This window comes from Diadema antillarum, unplaced genomic scaffold, assembly GCF_040938485.1.
Source record: "Diadema antillarum isolate AM-2024a unplaced genomic scaffold, OU_Dant_1.0 seq00001455_RagTag, whole genome shotgun sequence".
In the NCBI taxonomy this organism is placed as follows: domain Eukaryota; kingdom Metazoa; phylum Echinodermata; class Echinoidea; order Diadematoida; family Diadematidae; genus Diadema; species Diadema antillarum.
The window spans coordinates 124,814-140,351 of NW_027272201.1; the positions used below are offsets into that span (position 1 = coordinate 124,814).

Below are 15,538 nucleotides of genomic sequence, written 5' to 3' on the forward strand. Positions count from 1 at the left end.
AAAGTTATCTAAATAGCAAGAATAAAATGGAATGTCATCAACACAAAAGGAGAAAACTAGATCAAAATCGGATAGGCCTAATAGGGAAGTAAAGGTAATAGAATTTTTCGCCAGAAAGTTCTCAAACAACTAATGAGTGAGCTGATGAAATCAGTCACTATATACTGATGGCATTCGATCTTGCATTTGATTGGCTGAGAGCAGAATTTTCAGTTAAAAATCAATGACAAAACACTTCGGAAATCCCCCCCCCCCCCGATTTTGATCAAAATTACACTTTATTGTGCTTCATCTATTTCACTCATTCTTTCAGACTAACTTTTAACTGGTCATGAATCCCCTTCGACAGTTGTAGCTGATGGGAGGGAGTGTTCTATTGATTGCAGAAGCCAGTGAATCAAGGCCCCGAGGAGGAAGAAACCTCAGGGGCGGCTCCAGGAATTCTGTGAAGAGGGGGCGCCTTACAAAAACCCAAGAAAACACAAAAATCCCAACAACACAGAAACGAAACTGAAAATAAAAATAAAGGGGGGGGGGGCCTACCAGAGCGTACGCACCCCTCCCCCATTTTTTTTCTTTTTATAACTCTTGTTTGAACAAAAAATGAACAAATAAAGGGGGGCGGTGCGCCCCCCGGATCCGCCACTGGACCTGTGTAATTGAAAGTCTAGGAATCTAGTCCTGAGTGTACCGATGTCCCAGTCATAGATATCAGAAAAGACCTGTGAGAATGTGGTTACAGCTTCAATAAACTTTATGTGAAACATTAAATGCCATTAAAAGTAACACTGTAGTAATTCATTTCTACTTCCTTTTGTTTGCTTTTGTCTGCTTTTGTATGTGTGTATGTTTGTACGTTTTGTTTTTTTGTTTTTCTTGTTTGAAGGATCTCTTAAACTGAGCTTCGACCATTGTGTTACATGCTCATCTCTTTTAGGACCATTAATATTTCAGCAGGGTGCAGTATTACGCTCTACACGCTGTCTGGGTAATGTCTGGCACTCTGGGTCCACTGGGACCTCTTGTGGCGCTTCCATGAACCTTGCATGAACCATGGAGCTACTTTGGCTTCCCTCCTTTACCATTAACAGTGAACTGAACGAGGGCGTGGCACAGTCTAGTCTTTTATCAGTCCCATGATTTGTTAAAAAATGTTCTCCCCGAAGGCAAGGTTCCAAATGTATGATCTTAATCATGTATCCGAGTATGATTATGACTTTACCCTTATGAAAACCTTGGGTAAAAACAAGTTGTAGGCCTATTAGTACGCATCAGCAGTCTGTGATTAGTACGGCCTATAATTATATTTATGAGCATTGGATTTTTGAGCAGAAGCTCGCAGAAGCTCAAATTTTCCTTAAAAATCAATTGGAACTGACATTCAGTAGCACAAAGGAATTGGTTTCACCATATTCGAAAGATCATTTTATTTATAGGGCCTACTGGTATACAAGCATTATCTTCGTGAGCAGAAAGTGTTGAGGAGAAACTTGATTTTTGGAGAAGAAAAACTAAAAGCAATTATTGCACGTCGTAGGCTTCATGATAAAAGTATAGAATCCACAAGAAGAGTAAAAAACAATTAGCGAAGAATGCTACGACGTTATTGGTCGCTATACCGAAGACAGTCGATCACCAACTAACATTTTTATTTTCTTTATATCAATGCTTATATCTCTTTTGTTTTGTCCATTCTTCTATAGGGAGAGAGCGGGGGAGAGAGTGACTGTGTTCATATTCATTGGCCGTCACCGGAGCAGCCTGATTGATAGAGCATGCGCATGCCCGCCTCAAGAATCCATATGCACGCGTGGTACACTCCTTGCCATGTGCATGCACACATGTGTTCTACGTCTGTGTACGTGTGTACACACTATCCATGCACATGTGTATAGGATCGTGTGAGTGCTACAAGTAGTGCATGCGGATCGGATAGCAAACAGAAGAAGGCCTCCAAATCTGACATAACGTCGATATCGCAAGACCTGATAATTTTCAAGTAAGAGTTTTTCATCAAATTATATGTATTGTGTTGAAATACGGTGTTCTTCTTTCTCTGTGTCTTCAAGATGTTCAACGAGTCTCTTTAAACCGCAAACGTACAGCGTCTCGGTTGCTCGATCACCACCAGACGTGCGCGTGGGTTCCCCGGTGGGAGCTCCGCTCGCAGCTGGGGACGATGGTGGCTCGAGCTCTGCTGACCATGGACCTGCTGATCAAGCTGGAAAAGAAGCATCTGTTTGCCTTGGTTTATTGATCAACAAGGAAGCATAATTATCATATGAAAGGCTACAATGATTTCGTAGGAGTAATACCAAATTCACTTTTCTGACTCATGATCAACATTTTTATTGAGAGGGTCAGACGAGAATCCTGTATGATAGTGAAATTTTTAGTTTTACTGAGAGGAAGTTAGACATAACTAAAAGTAGTCTCACTCCGTAGACTTTCTAATTATATTATTTTTCTTGTTTGTGTAATATCTGGTGACGGAGCTTCAGACTGAGATCGCCATATATGGTAGTAGAACAGGTGTTCGTTTGTATGCTTCTTTCCAAGTGTACATGTAACCCACATGGCAAGGTTTAATATCAAATGTACAGGGGGGTTTATGCACAACATATGGACGGATGGATGATGCAATCCACAACAAGGTTACAGAAGCACATCTGGGAGACTGCTTTAAATATTCGGACTTGCCAAGTGGGATTCAGTGCCATGTTGCATGTACAGTCACTTTCCTCTAACTTGTTAGATTAGATTGGTCTGTGAATAGTGGACAAAAATATTACATCTTTATAATTTTTCCCATTGCTGTGTATTGTGTTTATATGCATTTCTTTAGTGACAACACAGTTCATGGGCAGATCCAGAAATTCTGTAAAGGGGGGGGGGGGGGGGGGGAGGGGGCAGGGGGCGCAATGTACTAATATTTCTGGTGCCATGCACTTCCAGGTTTCATTTCATTTTTTTTTCTTTTTATTTCTTTTATTTGTAATCAAAAATAAAGGGGGACATGCGCCGGTTGCGCCCCCCTCTGGATCCGCCACTGCATTCTTACTCCCGAGTCCTATTTTTTGTAGAATGTAAAGCCAGAATAAACTGATTAAATAATCGGTATTCACTCCAAGAAAAAAGGAAGGAGAGTGTTACCCTGGCCTGATGGAATCCAGGATTTGATGTAAATGTGGAGGATGTAGGAAGGAAAACATTTCTTGGTTGAATCATTTTTAGATTTCAGCCCAAACAAATGGTGGCAGTGGCATAACATTTTGGGGTTGTCTTCCATTTCACCAAGTCTGTCCCTTGTCATGGATCTCTATTTCAAGAAGCAAAACTCAATCAAGGCAGACCACTCGAAAGCAAATATCATTTGTTACATGTTCTAGGTATGGTTCATAAGGTGAGGATATGCTGATGAGATGATGGACAAAATTTCTTTTAATGTTTAAAGTTCAAAGGTCACTGATCTGTGGCTGTTAAAATTGCACTTTTCAGTTGTACGTATTACAGCTTGGAATGTTCAATAGTGGTATCATTTGGTAAAAACTATACATGGTTTGGTAAGTAGACAATATCATATTTATTAATGATAGTGCAAGGTCAAAGGTCACTCCACTGTACACCTGTATACTTCAGCTGGGACTTCCCATTGGTAATCAATGGACATCTCACCTCCCTGTAAAGGTCAAGGTCAAAGGTCACTGTACGTACATGTAAGTCATTGTCTTCATATCAAGGGATTTGGTGTGCCCATGGTGAAGTATTTTTATGTGAGAATGAAGAAGCATCCCTGCCAACAGCAGATGACAGTAGGAATAAAAGGTGTATTTTTACTTTTGAATAGTAATAAGTCATTTTTTAAAATAAAAACAATGTAAAGCTTGTGTAATAATAATAATAGTTATTATAATGATAATATTAACATTAATTATGATGAATGATGATAATAAAAATAATAATCATCATCATCATTATGATAATAATGAATTTAATGATAATACGGGGTATAGAATTTACAATGTGCCAATTCTAGATGACTGCTGTGCTCAAGGGGTAGCGAGAGAAGGAATGAATTATGAAAATTAAAAAAAAAAATCATTACACATTTCTTATATATGAAAGTGAGTAAAAGAATGGAACAATGATAATGAAAAATAAAAACAATTACCTGATACATAATGGACAAATTCTATTGACAAGCAGCTTTAAGCAAATGAGTCTTTAGGGCAACTTAAAACAGTAAACATTTGAAATGTAATAGATACACGTAGCTTGAGGTAACTGATTCCACAGGCAAGGTCCAGCATAGAGATGATTTTTTTTGTGTGTGTTTTGAACAACAAATAATCTACAATCAAATCATCTCAAATATCTGGGAGAATCACAAAGTATCAACAAAATCTTCATAGTTTTGAAAATTGATATCAAAGCTTCCCTGTAACCTTTGATAATTTTCTGAAATCTTAAGAGTAGCTTATGTAACCTTGAACAAGAACAAAAAATAGAAGGTGGAAATTCATGCACATGTGAGTAAGATTAGTTTAAATGAATTTTCTGAGTGAAATCAAACAAATTTGGTGTTACAAATGAGCTTTGTTAGTTTCGAAGGTTTTCCTGAAACAACGACTCATGATCGAGACTGTTTGGCCTGAAATTTTAACCTGTTGAGGACGAGTCCCGAGTATACTCTGGCAAGGGTCTATGGGAAATGCGTGTTGTAGCAAAATCAGTCCGTCCTCAATGGGTTTTAATAGCATTTAGCGATGAGCAACGTGCAATGAGCCTACTGTCTTACAGTAGATCAACATCAAAGTCATGAAATGTAGAACATTAATCAAAGAAATACATGAATCAGGAGCTTAAAGACGCGTTCACATAACATTCCATTGCATTCTCTAGTTTGTTCTCACAGTTCAAACCCACTCACACAATCCAAGATGTGCGGCATTTGGGCAATTTTCGGCAGCGACGTGGACGTGTACAAGCAGATCGGATGTGCTATGCAGATAGCTCACCGCGGGCCCGACGCCTTCCGTGTGGAGAATGTGCCGGAGTTCAACCACTGCTGCCTCGGGTTCCATCGGCTGGCCATCGTAGGGAACGTGTTCGGCATGCAGCCTATGAGGATTCAACGATTCCCGAACCTCTACCTCCTTTACAACGGCGAGATCTACAACTGCAAGAAGGTGTGTAAAGAAAAATACAAACAACCCCCAAACAGGCAAACATGAAAAAAACAACACAATAAGACATGTGAAAATATCCAGGATTGCTTGCCTTCACCTTGCATTATTATAAAGTAAAATGCTTCCAGATTTTTTATTGTTCTGAAATATCAGACAATCTGTTCAAATTTATGAATTTTCTTCCAAATGTGGTTAATTCCATATGCTGTCTCTCTACATTGAGATGCTGTGATGTCACTAAGTTATTTGCTGCACTGTAGAATTACTGAAGTCCTCCACAAATGCTGTACTTTAGGAATTAGTCACATATCTCTTAAAACTGATATGCTCAAGGCCAAAGGTAAACAAAAAAGAATAATGCCTATGTGGCGGGGTCCAGGAATCTTCCAGCGATTAGCCTGTGAATTTGTCACAAGTTCTAAGATCTTAATCATGAATAAACAAGGAAAGAATTAAAAAAAAAATAACAACAAAGACTACAACAGCTTAGCAGTAAAACGTAAACACTCACAATGCCAAAGTCTCGTCTTTAGGAAGAGATGGAATATACTGGACTAGTTAATATATTATGTAGTCGTCGTGTGAAGAAGGCAGTCTTCTTCCTTTTTAAATCACGCAGGTCGGTGATGCCTTCAACTTCCCATATGAGACCAACTTGGATGGTGAGGCAATCCTCCACCTCTACTCCCGAGCTGGTGTGGAGTACGCCGCCAGCATGTGCGATGGCGTCTTTGCCTTTTGTATCGTCGACACAGCTACTAGGAAGGTCAGTGCATGTGAAGCATGTGTAAACGTGTACAAAGCGTGCCCAAAGTGTGAACATCATCTGTACATGTGTGAACGCTCTGTTTGTGTACTACGCTGCTAAGATGACACAGTCATTTCAGATATGAATTCATTGTCAACCAATACTTTTTGACTTAATGCTTCACTATAGAAAACATTTTTATTTTTTTGGATAATTGGAAAGAATCTGAGAAGTAGACATTAAATTGACTAGAAGTTCAGTTTGTAGCTGATAAACTTAAAATCCTTTTCTGTGTTCCATTCTCATTCCATCTATTTTCTTGACTTATTATAGGACTCCTGTCTTCCTTTCAAGCAATTCATTACTTTAGAGTTAAGGTTGAGCGAATAAAGTGAGATAATAATACATGTATAGTGGATAAGCTGAACTCACCTAATGCTATGAGGACAAAGTAATTTAGACTCATTTGTGCCATGGGCATAATATAAATATTATCATGTGGGTATCTGCAACTGATTTGAAGAACAAAAGCCGTAATTATATTATGTTTGCGTGTGTGACATATTTTCCTCTCCAGTTGTTTGTGTGTGATACTTTCAGCCACGTTAGATGTTATTGCACAGGAATGTGCAGGACAGCCCCCCCCCCCCCCCCCCCCCCCCCCCATGTACACACACACACATGCCTACACACACAGTTGCATGAATAACAGGTACATATTTGTACTTTCTTTGACTGATAAAGTGACTCCAAAAATAAGATTCTAAATTTATACTTGTTTTCTGTGATGGTGCCAGGTACATATTGCTCGTGATACCTACGGAGTCAGGCCCATGTTCGCTTTGCTGAAGGACGATGGGTTCCTTGCCATCTGCTCTGAAGCTAAAGGTATGACCAGCGTTGACATTGACGCTTTCGTCAATCAGAGATGACGACATTAAGATACCCAGACACAATGTCTTGATTAGTTTCAATGTGGATACACTTGTCAAGTCGCAGAATATGTTATCTTTAACAACAAGTGTTTATGATTTTCACTACCAAAACTGGACAAGGATATGTTTACAGAGATGTATGTGTACATGAACACACCTGCATCCCCTAACAAACATAACGTAGTACGTATACAATGTACATACAATTGTATGTGTATCTACACTGTATGTAAGCTGTTCTTTGAGTGTAGAATAACTACACTACGTATATATGTATGCCTCCGCCAAGCATTGTCCCAGGAGTCATGTTTTTGGGTTGTTCGTCCATCCTTCTGTCCATCTGCAATCAATTTTGTGAATAGCTAAACTTAAACAAATGAATCTTGGCATACAGTGTATGTATGCAGAGTTGTCCACAACTTGAAATTTGAGCATGTTGCAAGCCCTAAATGTGAGAATCTTGCAGAAATTGTATGTGCAAGGAGTAAACATCATCAGTTCGTAGGGCTTGATATTTATCAACTCTATAGGCATACCCATTCCCTTCATGGAAATTCTAGTCATGATAGTTTCTGATTTTTTTTTGTGTGAGTCTTGTGGACATTTACCATGTATACCATCCATGTGAGATAAAAGTAAAAATTGCATGTTGCGTTGCACACAATGAAGGAATCAGAGGTCTGCTCTTAAACCTGTTGAGGACGGACTGATTTTGCTACAGCACGCATTTCCCATAGACACTTGCCCGAGCATACTCGGGACTCGTCCTCAACAGGTTAAGGAGTTTTCTGCTCTGTCTCCGCAGGGTTGCTAGGCTTGATGCATGGATGCGATGACTCTGAAGTCACCATCAGCCAGTTTCCTCCGGGTCACGTGCAATCATTCAACCTCCTCCCCAGCGGCAAGGTGTCTCCACTGGAGCGAATCCAGTACACCAGCATCGGGCAGACTCCGAAATGGGCGTCTGTGGAAGGCAGCGTCCAACCTGATGGTAAGTATCATATCCAATAATTTGTTGAGAAAGACAAGAGTGAGAAAGAAATATAGATGGAAAGACTTAGAGATAGATTGACAGATGGATAGATATGTGGAAAGATGAAGGGAAAACAGAAGAGAGAAAGAGCACAATAGAAAAAGAGAGAGAGAAAAAAAAAAGAGAAGACAGAGAGACAGAGAATTATGTCACCAAATCTGCTTTACAAAATAGAAAATCCCTCACTTCAATGTCAATGGGGAAATCAATGCCACAAGTGGAACAATACACATAGTTTAGTTTTTTCTTCTGTGTCATTGTGCACTCAAGCATGACAGCAACCACAGAATAGCTGATGTTTAAATTTCCTGGTCTTGCAGCAATGATGAGTCATTCTGAATGAGAGGAATAGCCCCTCCTCCCCCCCCCCCCCTCCTAATCCTGGAATGAGTTTGTTCCTGGAATGAGTACGTACTGATCTGCTGTTAGAAAGCATAGCGTGTAAGCCTATGGATGTAAATTACTGTATGTACTAACTATATTGCGGTGAATTCATAAGTTTTCTGACCTAAGGGCTCTCAAAATAGAGGTTGGGGGGGGGGGGGGGGGACGCAGTTGAATGTTGCAGTTGCAGTTGAAATGCATTGAATTGCATTTCTACTTCGTAGAAGCTTATAATGACAAGTCGATGTACACTTCATGCCAAGCTCCTGAGACTTATTGTGTGGTGCATTTTCCAACAATCATCAAAACTGCCATAAACACATGTGAGTTGGACTTTGGAGATAGCACCAATGCTGCCATACTGACCACTGTGATGGTATAGGCCTATGTGATTTGAACATTGAAAAGAAAATGTATTAATGTCTCTACCAGGTGATCAACTTGATGTCATAGAAGGAAATGAAATACTAGGATGATGTTAAAATTATTGAGACAATTTGTGGAATGTAAGCATTCAAAGTGGAAGGAAGTTTTAGGATGTAGTCTCTTTTGATTTCATCTTGCTATTAAAGTATGTCCTTCCTTAATTTCTGTTTTTCCTGTTTTGAGCAGAAGAAGACATCCATGCCAACATACGGACTCTCTTCGAGGAAGCCGTGCGCAAGCGTCTAATGAGCGCCCGTCGTATCGGCTGCATGCTGTCTGGTGAGTTCTGTGCTTGGTGCACTGTCATCAACATGATATTTCTCCAGTTCTTTCTGTCACATTGGGTGTCAGTAAAGTTCTTATGACATGTTGCAGAGATTTATTTTGTAGAAAGACAACTCACACAAAGAACAACCCAACCCAACATGTTATTATCTTGTACACCACTCATAACACAATTTATTACAGGTTGACATCATTACAAAGTACAGTATCACTCACGTCAGGGCTTATTTTATTGGTTTTGAACAAGTTTGACTTCATGTACTGGATTTGTTTTAGATTTTACCCAGTTTCTTTCTTATACTCTAGTGTTCAAACTATTGAATGCCCAACCTGAACAATGTGGTTAGTCCTATTTTTCCAGCAACTTTGTGAATAATGTGTGATATAGATAGTGGGTGCCAGGCTCCTTTTAATGTTTCTACAAATAAATGGTACTATGTATTCCTCTTCATCATCATCATCATCGTCATCTTTTGTCCCACAGGTGGTCTAGACTCCAGTCTGGTCTCTGCCCTGGTCATGAAGCTAATGAGAGAGGCAGGCACAACCTATCCCCTCCAGACCTTCTCCATCGGTATGGAAGGTAGTCCGGATGTAGTAGCAGCTCGAAAGGTCTGACCCTGTGTTCCATGGTATCCCTCATCTTTGTCCCTCTCAAACTGTTAACCCCTTGAGGACAAGTCCCGAGTATACTCAGGCAGGTGTACTGTAAAACGAGGAATTTTCGCGTGCATTTTAATTTTGCAAATTTCGCGAGCGCCAAGATTGGCGAAATTAAAATGCTCGCGAAAGTTCTTGTCTACACTATATGCATTGAATGCCAGTGGAAGTTCGCGAAAATTTCATGCCGCAAAAAAGGCCGTCGGCTCCAATTCGCGAAAAATTCATGCCGCGAATATATCATGTTTTACAGTATGGAAAATGTGTGTTGTAGCAAAGTCAGTCCTCAACGGGTTAATGTCCGTGATTTAGTGCTGTATAACTTCTCATCATTATTTGCTACTCATTTTAAGTGACATCATGCTTTACAAGGTAGTGCAAGGTTGTCTTTCAGTTGAACCATGTACAATTATATTGTTTATGAGAATGCTAATGGATGCATGATGTATGTTTCCTTGCTATGACACTCTGAAATGTCTAGTTTATATGTGACCGTGCACCTCAAAACGAACATAAAGTCGCACACACTGATTTTGCATGAGGACTGAAAATAAGTGAAATGGGTCAACCTAGCTGAACTTGACTTTTTCATATTTTCTGAAAGAGCGGGTCTTCCTTTACATTATGCTAAAATTTGGTATCATAAAACGGGCAGGAAAGTGTGTTTTTTAGCAGTTTATCTCGAACATTTTTAGTAGAATAGTGTGATTAGGTGTGTCTTTAGAATCCCTTTTTCATTTCTGAAAAACCTTGTCCACACTCTTCACTTTCAACTCTAATAACTTTTGAAAGGATAGTGCTACTGCTTTGAAAGTTGACATTAATTATGGACAGAATGTGTTCATGAGGTATGCTTAATTTCAGTTTAATCTAATAATCCCTTCATTGTTGTTACTTTGGTGTTTTTTGTCCCATTCATCGCACAGCCAGCACAGTTTGGTAAAGATTAAGCGCTTGAATAGACATTGTACTTCAGAGCCTCTTTTCTCAGTTCACACTTTTCCTGAGTTTGTGCTTTCTTTCCAATATTTAGATAGGTTAGGAGAGTCCATTTGATTTGAGTTATACATCATTTTAAAGCTTAAAGTCTGCTCTTTCAGTATATGGTCTTAACTAAAACTTCATGTCTGGCGACCTTTTTGTTTGTTTTGAGGTGCACGGTCACATATGACAAAATATAAATGATGCCAGAAAGAATCCATTGGATCTTCAAAATATTTGCTTTTTCCTGCTTGATCATTGAGATCATAAACAAATGGTTGTGTAACAAGCTCCGCCTTGAGTGCGATACCACCAGGTAAATAATCTGAAAAATGAAACTCTGTCTCTTAAATCTGACCATAGGTGGCAGCACACATTGGAAGCGAGCACCATGAGATCTCCTTCACGCCTGAGGAGGGCATTGAAGCAGTCAAATCTGTCATAAAGTCCATCGAGAGCTACGACATCACCACGATCAGAGCATCTGTAGGTACGTATCATCTTCTTCCAGTCAAGTTTAGTGATGGTCCTAAAATCTGCATAGATGCTTCTAGCTTCTTCTTTGCAAGAGTGTGTTTAAAAGCGATGAATGGGAGATATTCATGTGACCTCACTTATCACATCATTTGCTGACAGATTTCCAGCAGCAAGTCCTTGACTTGTTGAGATACGTGTGGGAGAAAGCAGATGTGGCATCTCCAGAATTAAATTATTGACGGTGGAAAAGAAATGTCTAAAGATAAGCAACAAACAAATCTGATGTTGAGGTGTGAGTTTTCTTCAATTTCTCTCCTTACTAATGAAATTTGTAAGATCACAACTGCTGATCTATAATTTTAACAAACATGTCATTGGTACAGGGAGACAAATTGAAGAACTCACACTTCAACCTACACCCCCCCTCTGCTGAATCTATTGCTTTCATAAATCGAATGTTTTTCTGTTTAATTTCCTTTTTTTTGGGGGGGGGGTTTGAATGTTAAGGAACATTTTTATCCGAGCCTTTGAAGGATTTTGTGTTCTATACTCATTAAATCGTTGTTGAATTGTCCAGATTTCCTCAAAGAAATCTAATGATTGATTACATGTTGTGCTGCATTCTTCTTGACTTTTTATACTTTCTCAGGCATGTACCTGGTGGCCAAATACATCCGTAAGGTCACCGACACAATAGTGGTGTTCTCAGGCGAGGGTGCAGACGAGTTGGCCCAGGGGTACATCTACTTCCACAAGCAGCCCAGTGCCTCGGCCGGCGACGATGAGTCCAGACGACTCCTGCAGGATCTGTACCTCTACGATGTGTTGAGGGCAGATAGAACTACTGCTGCACATGGGTAAGGGATGTAGACATTTTTTTTGCCACTTTCAGAGAGAAGGATCACCCCATTGAATAATTCTCTATTCTCTGCCTACAGGGATACATGAAGAGTTTTATTGCAAAATGAGATGAGTGCCATTTTTAAACATTTCACAGTGAGTCCAGCATCAGATTGAGCAAAATTAAATCTTTACAGTAATACCTCACTTGTGACATACCGAGGAATATTCGTGAAATGACAATTAAAGATATCCTGTATTTTCTTATTATTTTCTTTGTTTTATAGTAGCTTTAATCACAAATATCTCAACTTAACAAGAATGGAGTTAGCTCGCTCTGTGATGAATCTCTTCACATTTTAAAACCACAATCAACCAAGCCTGATAGAATAGAATTGCCCATTGGCAAACATGTTCAGTGAAACATATGTGTTTGCTCGTCAGTAACGCTTGACTCCAAGTCAAGATTCCTCAGCTGCGTGTGTACTCAGATTGGTGATAAATCTGCACACAATTTCTCACAAGAGGTAGTCAAATACTGTAAAATCTGTTAATTTTGCATACAGATATTTCCGGGAAAGAGGAGGTCAAAGACGTCTTTGCAAGATTTTTGCCATTTTGACTTCGAGGCTCTATCAAGTGCACTAATTCCTGTCTGTTTGCAGTATATTAATATGTTTTTAGATTGACAGCCCAATCATAATTCATGAAATTTGCAAAAATTTAACCCTTGTCAGGGCTGCACACTAAACCATTTCTTCTACTGGTCCAATCTGTCTGTCGGACCACAAGTCGGACCAGTAGGTACCCAGTTTTTCAATTTTTTACTTGCAAATGCCTGAAAAAGTTTCTGGTCCGACAGTGATTTTTACTGGTCAGGGACCATTAGACCAGTGCCAGTGAACAACGTTTCCCTTGTGAAAAAACCCCAGAAAAGCTTGTACAGTACATCCAAATCCCTCCAGGCTGCCAGGTCTTGTGTGCCCAGGCCATATGCTTAATAGTAGATAACATGCCAAGCTCTTTCAATAGCATTCAGTAATTCCTGCCAACTTCACCTACATTGTAGCTGTCAAGGTACACGTAGCAAACCCATTCCAGTGTAGCAGTGTGCAGTAGTCTATTTAAGTACAATAGTAGAAGAAAGGTTAGAAACACAAAGGATTAGGGAGATTAGGTAATCTCTATTCACTGACAGTGTAGTTCCCAGACATTATCCTCTGTGCCAGTTGGCAACAAAGAACAGTAAGGTTGAAGGTCTCAAGTGCCTCATTTGTCCACAATCAACATTCACACAGCATGAAGTAATTAAGAGGCTCATGTTATGGATAATGAAACCACACTTCTTTTTTCTCTTGACTGTAAATAGACAGGAAAGATAAATTTAATTTGCAAAATTCTCATTTTATAGAGAAAATTTGCATGCGAGTTTGATTCAGAACAAGTTGGGAAATGAGTCAACATATTTTTTCTTGTATGTCACACTCCCAATGAGGACGGACTGATTTTGCCATAACACATTTCCCTTGGACACTTGCGCGAGAATACTCAGAACTCGTCCTCGACGGTTTAATGACTTTTTGGGGGGGGGGGGGGGGGGGGGGGGGGGGGGGGGGGGGGGGTGAGTATGTCATGGCATTCATAGGATCCTGTGCCATCTTTACAGCCGTAGTTTTGAAATAAGACCACTGAATGAGTTTTATAATGATTTTGTTTCCTCAAATATATTCATAAAGTGATGACTACTTCATAATAATGTGTCAGCAGGAGATATTTGAAACTTAGATGTCGAGGGGAAGGGAAAACAAACCAATAGTGACAATTATATTTCCTCCACTTCCTTGATATCTGCCCGCTAGCCTGGAGCTTCGAGTTCCCTTTCTGGACCATCACTTCACCTCCTACTTCCTCTCGCTGCCGAAAGAGCTGCGTCACCCGAACAAGGGCATCGAGAAGTACCTGATCCGCAAGTCATTCGAAGACACCGGTCTCCTGCCCAGTGACATCCTCTGGAGGCCCAAGGAGGCCTTCAGTGACGGCGTGTCGTCGATGAAGAAGTCCTGGTATGAGGTACTGCAGGACCACATAGACACACAGGTGGGTTATAACCTTTTGTGTGTCAGGACAGTTCTGGACAGTATTCAAAATGCTGCGAAACTTTAGAATGTATGTAAAACTGTGTGATTCTTTAGTACCTATCGATCAATAGATAAACTCATGTTTGCATGTGATTGCTGATCACATAATTTATCGTTCATTGACCTGTTGATGATTGAAAGAAAGGATGGATGTCTTGGTGTGTGTAGAGGTATGTTCATACAAAAGCAAAAGACTGCTTACTTGATTCTTTAATATGTTTCATTGCAGTCGATTTTGTTAAGTCTGTATTTGATGTGATACAAGTGCAATGAGACAACTTGTAATAATGATAATAATAATAGTAGACATTTATAGAGTGTCTTTTCCACTGGATACAAAGCGCTATGAGATGTCATCCCTGGTCGCCATAGGAGATGAAACAAAATACCAGGCAGTGACAGTACATGTCCAGTGCACATATAGGGACATCAAAATAAGTAAGTCTTACAATAAATCTTTTCTAGTTTCTGCCAAAAGCATTGCTTGTTATTCTATGAGTGCAGCAGTTATTTGCAGTATGAACTGAATGTGATTATAAATTCCTCATTCTGTTCATCAGTCTTTTCTCTGTTCGCCAATCTATCCCCTCGCCTGTATGTATCCATCCTTCCCTTGTCCAACCATCATCTGCTACTTCCTCCTTTCTTCCTTCATCCATCTTCACATCCATTTTTGCTCTCTATCCCTTAATCTATCTATCCTACAATCATTCCATCGTATCCACCCAATCCCTGTAATAATTAATCCATCCATCTTTCAATCCAACCATCCATTCACCTCACATCTCTCCTTCCTTCCGACCATCCTTCCATCTATCCATCCCACAATTCAGGTGAACGACAGCATGCTGGAGGATTCCCCCAAGCGGTTCCCTTTCAACCCTCCCCGCTCCAAGGAGGCCTACTACTACCGGGAGGTGTTTGAGAAGTACTACCCCGGACGATCCGCCTGGATCCCTTACATATGGATGCCGAGGTGGACCCAAGCTACCGATCCCTCAGCTCGAACCCTCAAGCACTACAAGGACTCAGAGGTTGAAGATAAAAAGTCGGATGTCCAAGCATAAATGTGTTAAATCCTACCATCAGTTGCTGGCACAACATGCTCTTCCAGCATTTTTGTTCAGTCATCTACTCCCTCCCACACACATACTTTTTATTTATTTATTTATTTATTTATTATTTATTATTTTTTTTTATTTATTTATTTCTCCTTTTTTGGGGGGGAGGGGGGGACATATAGACTAACTGAAATGCACAAATCAGCATGAAATGCTGGTGGTTTGTTTTAAAGAGATGGTATAGTATCGATGGAGATAACGATTGAGCTTATAACTTTTTGTGAGATACTAAGAAACCAGTCATGAAATGTTACAGAGCATACCATTCGAAGAGGAATTCAAAGTTTATTTGATGTAAGTCGGTTTTGAAATGGCTGAAAT

The 15,538-nt window shown here is 39.9% G+C and overlaps 1 protein-coding gene across 1 annotated transcript; it reads left to right on the forward strand.

Moving 5' to 3' along the window:
- Nucleotides 1-1,901: 1,901 nt before the first annotated feature.
- Nucleotides 1,902-15,230, forward strand: LOC139709641 (asparagine synthetase [glutamine-hydrolyzing]-like). The gene is made up of 11 exons (XM_071621604.1): nucleotides 1,902-1,999; nucleotides 4,903-5,189; nucleotides 5,809-5,955; nucleotides 6,735-6,825; nucleotides 7,678-7,863; nucleotides 8,902-8,994; nucleotides 9,485-9,612; nucleotides 11,005-11,131; nucleotides 11,768-11,975; nucleotides 13,818-14,055; nucleotides 14,930-15,230. The coding sequence occupies exons 2-11, from the start codon at nucleotides 4,941-4,943 to the stop codon at nucleotides 15,161-15,163; spliced, it is 1,701 nt and encodes a 566-aa protein (XP_071477705.1). The 5' UTR covers nucleotides 1,902-1,999; nucleotides 4,903-4,940; the 3' UTR covers nucleotides 15,164-15,230.
- Nucleotides 15,231-15,538: the final 308 nt, after the last annotated feature.

Bases quoted from the DNA above. Each gene is read 5' to 3' on its own strand.
- LOC139709641 (XM_071621604.1), top strand. From the start codon at position 4,941: ATGTGCGGCATTTGGGCAATTTTCGGCAGCGACGTGGACGTGTACAAG. The intron at 8,995-9,484 runs GTGAGTTCTGTG...TTTGTCCCACAG, and splicing joins TATCGGCTGCATGCTGTCTG to GTGGTCTAGACTCCAGTCTG. The intron at 9,613-11,004 runs GTCTGACCCTGT...ATCTGACCATAG, and splicing joins ATGTAGTAGCAGCTCGAAAG to GTGGCAGCACACATTGGAAG.